Here is a 10,409-nt window from a genome sequence, read left to right as displayed (position 1 = left end):
AAAATTTATCTTCATAAATATGGTCTATAAATTATAATAGTTATTGTGATTTACACTTGATACATCGATATGTGTTAATAAAAAGAAGGTTATTTGACAGAAAAAAGTTATTCAAAAACAAAGTATGCAAATTTAAATATGCCTAGCAGACATCCTTGATAGTTTATTATTTTATCTTAATACTCATGCTTTTTTTTTTCCTTTTTTTAAAAATTTTAAAAATAAAATATAAAACATTAAATATTTATATTATATTTAAATAAAAATTAATTTTTATTTCCTTGATTGTATTTGTATTATAATTTATGAATTGGTTTAATTTTACCGAAGTACATTTTTTAAGGAAATATAATCCAATACAATGTATTTTATTTTTCTAGAAACACAATTTTTTAATATATATATATATTATATATATATATATATATATATATATATATATATATATATTATATATTAATATATATATATATATATATATATATATATATATATATATATTATTATATATATATTATAATATATATAATATATATATTATATATATATATTATATATATTATATATATATATATATATATATATATATAAAAGAAGACAACACAATTGTAGAAAAACAAACACAAAAACAACATGGATGTTAGCTCTCCGATCATTTGCCTCCTTCTACACTCACTTGTGTTTGTTTCTTTGTTTTATTGTAATAATTCTCTAGAAACAAGAAATCCATTAGTTAATCAAACTTTTCAATCAGAGGATGAACTTGTTAAGTTGAAGGAAACCATAGCTATTCGTCTTAAGCAACTCAACAAGCCAGCAGTTAAGACAATTCAGGTACGGCAAAATATTTTTTTTGAAATAATACCAAATTCCTTATAATAAATTGTCTTGTTATTTGGATATTAAAATTGTAAGATTTGTCAAATTGAAAGAATTTCATGAGACATTAATCTTATTAATGCAAAATTTACAAATACCACCCATAACTTTTAACATTAAAATTTTAAAATGTTTGTTATAATTTATTAAAATGCACAAGCAAGTTGTTATATATTTCAAATTAGTCACTATATTTATCATAAATTTGCAAATTGTTTACTTTAGTTTTGAATAAATTGAAAATTGTTCACGATATTTTTTATAATTTTCAAATATTCGTTAAACTTTGTCAAAACTGCAATTATGACCATTTTTATTAAAACTTAAACCAAATTCTTTTTTATCCCAAAAAAATTATAAACTTGCAAAATTTCCCTCCTTTAACTTTAAAATTAGTCTATCCAACTAGAATCTTATGCATTTGAATGTTAACTTATATGTTTGTTGATAAGCTTGTGTAATTGTGTACACTCGCAGAGTCCTGACGGTGATATCATAGATTGTGTTTTGACACATCAACAACCAGCTTTTGATCATCCTTTATTGAAAGGACAAAAACCAATGGTATTTTTTCCTTCATTGTTTTGTTATTTTATTTGTGGAAAACATAGAGATAACTCTCAAAGCTAAATAAACTAATATATTTCTATTTAATAATTGGAAATTTCGTGCATACTTAGGATCCTCCAGAAATGCCAAAAGGAAATAATCAGATAAGTAATTTGAGTGAAAGTATTCAACTATGGAGTTTATCAGGTGAATCATGTCCAGATGGAACAATTCCGATAAGAAGAATAACGGAACAAGATTTGCTAAGAGCTAACTCTGATATTAGATTTGGGGAAAAGTTTAATCACCAAGTATGCAATTCCAAAAACTCTATTTTTTTCACTTTTTTTATCATCTAGATATCTTCAATTTGAAACATGCAAATATACTATGAATTGTATTTGTAAGATTGGTTTCGTCTCTTATATCATTCCTCTTTATCACTTTTTTATTTAATTATTTTGATATTTTCTCTAATTGTTTTGGAAAATGAAGTAACAAAATTGATTATTGTTATTTCCGCAGCATGCAGTTCAGGTTGTGAAGGATGCAGCGTACTATGGAGCACAGGCTACTATGAATGTGTGGAATCCACATGGAGAAAGTAAAAGTGTATTCAGCTTGGCTCAAATGAGAATAATGTCTGGTACATATGGAAAAGACCTCAACACCATTGAAGTTGGTTGGCAGGCATGTTAATTATTCTCATATCATATTTACTACTTCGTCTTAATCAATTTAAATTAAATAGTATTTGTTTATTTTGGTTGTATTTTTAAATGATTTTTATAGTTTTGTATATTTTTATTTTAAAAATTTACCAATATTTTTTATCTTTTAAATAATTGCTTTTAAAATGCTCTTTTTGATCTTCTATTTTTTTTATTATAAAGTTTATTGATATTAAAATCTCAAAAATTATTTAAACTTAAAGCTATTTCAAATGGTTTTTTTTAAATCATTTTTTTTATATATCTTTTAAAAAAAGTCAATTCGACTATATTTTAATTTTCGATATATGTTGAAGATGTCAAAATTAGTTTTTTTTTTAAATTTGAATATAAAAATATTTTAATAAAAATATATATATTTTTTAAAAGTAAAACATGCGGACTTATTGTGACAAATAGTAAAGATTTCATCTTTCTTATTAATATATTATTTTATCACTAAAAAAACAAACAAACTATCACATTAAATTTAATTATTTCCAAACAAAATGTCTATCTTTTTATAATGAATTTTAAAAAAATATGAAAAATATTATAGTTTTCGATTCTTATAAAAAAAATACAATAAATAATGAAAAGTTTACGGACATTTGAGAAATTGTTTTACTCCTAACAATCTAAAATTAATATAAGACTTTATAAATTGTTTTCATTGATCTCTCAATTCAAGAATATACTCTGAAAAATCTAAAATCTAATATAAGACTTTATAAATATTTAGGATTAAAGTTAGTTAGTATATAAATTGTCTATCTACTTTCATCCTTTCTAATTTTTAAGATTTTTAGAAGATTTTTTAAAGTTAAAATAATATTAATAATAAAAAATTAAAAATTTAAAGAGAGTATAACTGAGCAAATGATTGAGATCATAAGTACTAAAAGTTATAAAAGATCCACCCTCTAAACCACGCCAAAATCTAAATCTGTTATTGGTTAATCTAAAACTTATTATTCTGTTAAGGAACTAGGATTAATCGGTAAAATAGGAGGTCGAGTTTGTTGCAGTGGTCTTAAACTTCTCATGCTTTAGAGATGAGGTTGACCTACAAGATTAACACTTCAACTTTCATATTATTAAGAGAATAAAATGTGACGTATGATTAAGAATGAATTTGAAATATTGTGATTTTTCTATTAAATAGGAGTAATGGTTCGCAGCTGAAAAGGTAAGGTGAAACATGGATTTGCAGCCTTAATATATGTAGTCAATAGAGGCCTCTTAGTTGGAAAAATATGCTTCTAGAGAAGGAAGTTCTACCTGTTCTAGGAATTTCATAACAGATAGGGTTTTGAAATTATTTTATGAAGATGCAAGAGTTCACCAATCAGTCTAAGAACTATTTCCAAGGCAAACACATATTATTTCTCAATTATATGATATTTTGGTTAATTTATTTTTTATAAAAAAATTATGTATAAATAAAATTGTCCTTCATTATTGATGAAGAAAAGAAGAATCAAGAGAATTAAAAAAAAATTAAGAGAATAAATAGTAGATGATAAATTAGAAAAAAAACTATTAATATTATATTGTTAATGGAAACTAACTTATAATTTTGAGACAATTTTTTTACAATATGATTTGCAATTTGTAATGGATGGAGTATCATTTTAATCAATGCATTTCTAAGTTTTGTATTGTTGTCAATCAAACTAAGTTCAAGTCATTTTTTCCAGGTATACCCAAAAATCTATGGTGACCGCCGCACTAGATTTTTCATTTTTTGGACGGTAAGTAATTTGATTGAAATAAAGATGGAAAAAATATATACTATTATGCAATAGAAAGTTTATTGAAAAACATAATGGTATTTATAATTGCAGGCTGATGCATATCAACATACTGGTTGCTACAACTTAAAATGCCCAGGCTTTGTTCAAACGAACAAAGCTATTGCACTAGGAGCTGCAATTTCTCCCATTTCTACATATAATGGAAATCAATTTCAAATTTCCTTATTCGTATGGAAGGTAATTTCTACTTTGTTTCGGTTGATTATATTCGTATAATGCTTTGGAATTTCCTTATGCATTTTCTCTTTTAAAATTATTTTTCTAGTATTTTTAATTTTTAATTTTTTTGTCCATTTTTTACCACATCATTTATAGTATACTTTTATTTTCTCATTCTATATGATTCTTGGGTATAGGATGAAATGACAGGAAATTGGTGGCTTCGTTATGGAGATAAAAACCTTGGGTATTGGCCAACCTCCTTATTTACAAACCTGAAGAACGCTGCCGCTAGAGTTCATTGGGGTGGAGAAATATTAGATGAACAATATGAACAAGCTTCTTCCACCCAAATGGGTAGTGGACACTTTCCTGATGAGGGTTATAAAAATGCTTCCTATTTTAACCATATTTATGTTATAGATTCAAGGAGACTCTGGATTCAGCCAACAGATCCCATGATTTATGCAGATAGACCAAATTGTTATAATATAATCGGAGGACTTGACAGTAGCTGGGGGACTTACTTTTACTATGGTGGACCGGGCAAGAATAAGAATTGTCCCTAAATAAATATTATTACATATTCTATGTATGCCTTTCAAATAATTCCATACATTAAAAATGAATTAAATTAAATCATAATAAAATGAAATATACCCTGCTTATTTTTGTATGATATAGGAAATTTTTATTTTGATGTATTGTGTAAAATATTTTCTACATTTAACTTATACATCAAAAACCATCTTTCATAGAATTTTAAAAATAATTATCTATCCTTTTATGCCATGTTAATACTAAAATAGTTTGTAAATAAGTTATTTTATATTTAATTAAATTTCTTATAAATTGATCATGAGACACTACAAAAACACGTGCCTAGTATTACGGAGGTTTTTGATCTAATTTATAGGGATTTTAACGCCCGCAACGTTATTTACGGGAGTTAGAGAAACTCCCGCTTATACAATTCCCATAATTTATTTTAGCCAATCATCGTATCAAACTGTAGGGTTATTGTGCGTGAGTTTGTGAGTTTGAGACCTCTTCGAAATGTATTGTGTGCTTGTTGGTTTTTTTTAACCTCCTCTTTAAATACAATAATATTACAAATTTATTTATTTATTTAAAAAATTTGTTATTTATAATTTTTGAAGAACTTTTAACCAATTATTTAAAAAATAATTATACTTTTTTAATTATTGATGAAAGTTGTAAGAATGTTACAAATGTTATGAGTACACTTAAAATTTTATATTAAAAACAAAAATATTATATGTAGTTTAAAATATTCATAGTCTATAATCACTACAAGAAAACTGTATTTTAGCGTCAGCCAAAAGATCTCGATAAAAGACACAAAACCAACACTAAAGGATAATAGGGTCAGCTTAGCTTCGTGGTAGGGGCAGACACCTCAAAGCTTGAAGCAAATATAGCCGATGTTAACACTAGCTTCGGCTCTACAAATACTAAAGTGACGCTAAGACACAAAAGTCGACGCTAAAGTACAAACATGTTTAGAGTTAGTGTCGACTCTTATCGACGCTATTGCGTATTAACCTAGCGTCGGCCGCTTTTCACGTTAGTTACTATATACATGTAGTGTTGGTTACCAGAGACGCTGGATTGTTACATGTCTTCGTAAACTACATATTTACAATGGTTAAGAATTTAACACCCATAAATGATATAAGATAACATAAAAAAAAAGTATATCACCTTTAAAAAGAGATGCACCACTAGAAGACAAAAAACACTATTTCCATACAATGAAACCTTCTCTTTGAATTTTCTTCTCTATCTAGAAGGCTCAATATAGAACCAAATTAAAGTACATAATAAATAATTTTTTGACTCAGCTTCAAGTTGGTTCAAAAACATTAAAATTAGTGATTAATAGAGCATTTTTCTGATTACAAAATTACAAGAAGCATATCCAAAACAAATTACCTTTCGTGAAGTTGAGATAAGTCTTTGATGACTAGAAGACAAATTTGAACCACACTTTCTTGAAGCCAATCTGCAACCATAATTCAAGGAAAGTTTATGAGTAACTGATTCAAAACTTGTTTCATCAAGCTACACCACAGTTTGGATAACAGTAGTAAACTTAACATTCAACCATCAATTGAAGTATCCAAATATTCTTAAATATTACCTTCATGACCATCATAAACACCAAAAACTGAACTTGACACATCCTGATAAGTATATGCAGCATGCTAACAAAAGAAAAGAGTGAAAATTCATCAGCATATTAATGAACTAGCCAAAATCGATCTAAGTCAGGCCAAATCAACTAAAAGAATTGCAACATACAAGCTCCCATAGACATTTTAATAAATTATTGAGATCCCATATAAGATACAACATACTAAATAAAAGATAATAAAAACATGTAAATCATATAACACCTCGAGTTCAATTATTTGATTTAATCGAATTATTTATGATTTTATTTGAATTGATTGGCATGTTAATTTGTTTATGATGTAGTTGTGGGGTAAATGTCCTTGAATTAGGGGTATGGAGAGAGTATGAACTGGACATTGGTGTTTAGAATTATTAAGATTTTAATGAACTTTTAGAATAATATTTATTTTTTGAAATAATTAAAATAATGAGGAAATTAGATGTATAGAGGAAGTGGGGGAAAGGTTGAGAATAAGGAAATTATTGAGGATAAAATGAAGAGACAATGATAAGTTTGAGGGTATAATTGGAAGAGTCTATTTTGGAAGGAAAGAAGTCTTGGAACAAAATAAAGATTTGAGAACCTAGAGAGTCAAAACGTACTTATAGGAGTTGGATAACAAAAGGCAAAGTCTTAAGGTCGAAGAACTCTAGGAAATCAAAGGGGATTTTGGCTAGAAATCAGGTAAGGGAGGATATGTGCTTCTTTAGAGGGTGTTGGAACATGTGAGGTAGATGGAGCAACCCTTAACCTCCTTAGAATTGGGTATTGTAGATCTAAATTCTAATGTTGTGTTATCACTTTTGAATGTATGATGAATTAGTCTGAAATTTGTGTATTATATGTATGTATGTGTTGTTTTGATATTGTTGAATCATGATATGCCATTGATTGATGTTTTGAAGGTTTTTCACCTCGATTGTGTTATTAATGAATTAAAGATGATGAGTATGATGATGTGTTGTAACATAATGTTGATTCTTGAAAACTATGAGTAAATGATGAATTAGGAAGCTATAACCACAAAAAGATGAGTTTTATTTGATGGGTTTTCATGGTATGAGTTTTTGGTGCACTTAGGAGTGTTTAGATGGTATAAAATTGATTTTTGGAAATTTTCGCAGTATGTATCAACCTATGAAGGTCATGTGTTGCCCTTATGAAGGTGATGTGTCGACCTATAAATGTCATGTGTCAACCTATGAAGGTCATGAGTCGACATATACAAGCGATACATGAGTCATAACGTACAGGCTTTGAAAACGCAACACATGTGCCGACCTTTAAGTCGTATGTGTCGACACATAGACAAAAAAATCCTTCTATATGTCGACCTATGGATCGTATGTGTCGACACATAGACTACTTTTTTGCTTAAAAACTTGCTTTTTCAACACGAAACATTTTCTAAGGCTAAGTTACATTTATAGTAGTCAATTATCAACTGTAGAGAGGTTTATGATGATTTTTTTGGTTAATTATTGAATCGTTACAATGAATGCTATGATGTGTTGTTTTTCTTGGGTAAAGTGATATGAATAATTGATATGTAATAATGTGTGATGAGTTACTGATGTTTGTTGATGTTAATAACAATATAACTTGAATTGATGACTGCATGAATAATGATGTGATACATGAATGATGAGATGTGTGAAGGGGAATCCTTTGTGGTGAAGTTTGATGTGTTAATGCATGTTAATTAAGAGTCATGCATCATGATTTACAGACTTCGGTCTAGTTTTGGTGAGCCTTGATTCTATGGTGATTGATCGGACGCGAGTAGCTAATTCCTATTATAGGGAATTAGCGAAGCGTTACCTATGGTGATGGTATAGATTTTGGTGTGCTTCGGTTCTAAGAAGGAATCGATCTTATGGTGGTGATCATGGAGTGAGATGAGATGTGTTGCATATGATGTTAACAATAATTGGTACCATATGCATGTTGAGTTGGTGTTGAGTACATTGCATAAGTGTTGCATTTTGTTGATGGTTGTAGATGTGATTTTGGATAAGATGTGTTGCATATTATGTTAAAGATAATTGAGACGTGTTAGATATGATGTTAATAATAATTGAGATGTGTTGCATATGGTGTTAATGATAATTGAGATATGTTGCATATAATGTTAATGATAATTGAGATGTGTTGCATATGATGTTAATGATAATTAAGATGTGTTGCATATGATGTTAATGATAATAGAGATGTGTTGCATATGATGTTAATGATAATTGAGATATGTTGTATATGATGTTAATGATAATTGAGATGAGGTTGCGTATGATGTTGATGATAGACGAGGTGTTGTCATGTATGATATTGATGTAGAATTGGGTGTGAGAATGTGATATGTTGTTGTACCTCTCTGATTTTCAATAACCAGTGGGGGAAAATGATTGGTCAAGGTTCAATCTCCATCAACTTCATTATTTAGATTTTCAAAATTGTGCTACTTTTTACCTTAATTTTTAATAATAATCGATTGGTAAAATCCTGTTTTCAAAATTTTCATTTTACCCTATTTTTTTTCGTTTTTATATGAAAAACATAAAATTTATTGACAAATTCTAACTCTTCCTCCTCATCATCAACAATAACACCAATAACAACAACAAAAACATAATCAATGGAATCCTTAAACATTAAATCTCAATGACAAAAACGATAGCAACAACAATAACAACAGTCAAAAATCTATGGAATATTTAAACATTAAACAACAACAAATAAATAAAATCAATAGAATCATTAATTACTAAATTTCAACAATAACAACAACATCAACAATATAAACATTATACTTGATACAACTACAACTAACATTAACAAGTTATGTTCATACTTTCTTAACTAACCATAAACATTTTTAAGAAATACTTTCTAGAGAAAAGATTATATTAAAAAACCAACCTTGAAATATTTCAATGCTCTTTCTTTCATTATCGTTGTTTTCAACTAATTTTCATGTGGATTTTTGATGATTTGGCAATATTTTCAACATTGTTACTTAATAAATAGACGACACAGATTCAAAGGCTTTAAAATAATTAAAGGTTTTAAAATATGGTTGTTGGGATTCAAATGCATGTCCTTTAAAATGTCATCTAAACACTACAAAATATCTGGGAAATTTTGTCGGTTAAATAAGTACTATTGTGGCAGTTTCAACCGCCAGAATTTGCGAAAATGGCATTTTTCTACAACACCGTATATTTGGCTGCCATTAGGTAAAAAACTACGGTTTCACTTTAATCTCCGAACAAATAAATGTAATATACTAAGTATAAAATGGCATCTTTTTGTTGGTTAAGGCTTGCAGTTTAAACCGCCATAATTTCCACATATTTCACATGCACTCCACTTTTTAAATCAAATTTTGCATATCACTCATAAGTGAAATACTCAACTGATTATTTATCACATGGATCCCATGAATGGTGATGGTTTATAATCTTGGTGAGAAATTAGTAGAACACTAGGATGATGCAGGGCGTTGATATGGCTTGGATATCTGTGTTAGGGTTGGCAATTTAGGACTTACAAATTTGAAGAAGCAGATTCAAACAAATTCAAACACAACAATAAAAATGAGTGGATGTTGTAAACCTAAAAAAGATGAGAATCATACATAATAAACCTAGTGAATCTCAAAAGAAAAGAAAAACTAATAAATTACAAATTAGTAATAGTAGCAGAAGAACTAGAAAAAACCTATCATAGAGGAAGAAGAAAGATTTACAAATGAAATGGAAATGGTGATGAATGATTGTGTCGTAAACCTAGAAATTGGAGAAAAATGGTGGAGATTAATAATATTGACAACGCTTAGGAAAAAAGATGCTGATAAGGTTGAGGTTGAAAACGAGATGGAGACGGGGTTGTCAACAAGATGGAGACAGGTGTGGTTCATGAGAAGTTTTATTGAAGCAAAGGGAGTGTGAATGGAAGGCTGGGTATGGAACGGCAGGGCATAGGATTGTAAGAGGTTAAGACCAGAGAAGGGGAGGCGGTGAAAATTTCCTGAGAAATAGAGCGATGAAAATGAAATTTAATATTAGGGTTAAACTTTTTTGGAAAACAAAAAGAGAC

General features: G+C 28.1%; 1 protein-coding gene across 1 annotated transcript; it reads left to right on the top strand.

Annotated features, from left to right (window-relative positions):
- Window positions 1-601: 601 nt before the first annotated feature.
- LOC127135414 (uncharacterized) lies at window positions 602-4,814 on the top strand. The gene is made up of 7 exons (XM_051062133.1): window positions 602-834; window positions 1,357-1,443; window positions 1,560-1,739; window positions 1,954-2,118; window positions 3,839-3,892; window positions 3,986-4,132; window positions 4,312-4,814. Exons 1-7 carry the CDS (start codon window positions 634-636, stop codon window positions 4,681-4,683), a joined length of 1,206 nt encoding a protein of 401 aa, XP_050918090.1. The 5' UTR covers window positions 602-633; the 3' UTR covers window positions 4,684-4,814.
- The last annotated feature ends 5,595 nt before the right edge of the window (window positions 4,815-10,409 follow it).

This window comes from Lathyrus oleraceus, chromosome 4 (genome assembly GCF_024323335.1).
Source record: "Lathyrus oleraceus cultivar Zhongwan6 chromosome 4, CAAS_Psat_ZW6_1.0, whole genome shotgun sequence".
Lineage (NCBI taxonomy): Eukaryota > Viridiplantae > Streptophyta > Magnoliopsida > Fabales > Fabaceae > Lathyrus > Lathyrus oleraceus.
The sequence above is the reverse complement of the archived record's forward strand: the minus strand, read 5'-3'. Positions and strand labels throughout refer to the sequence as shown.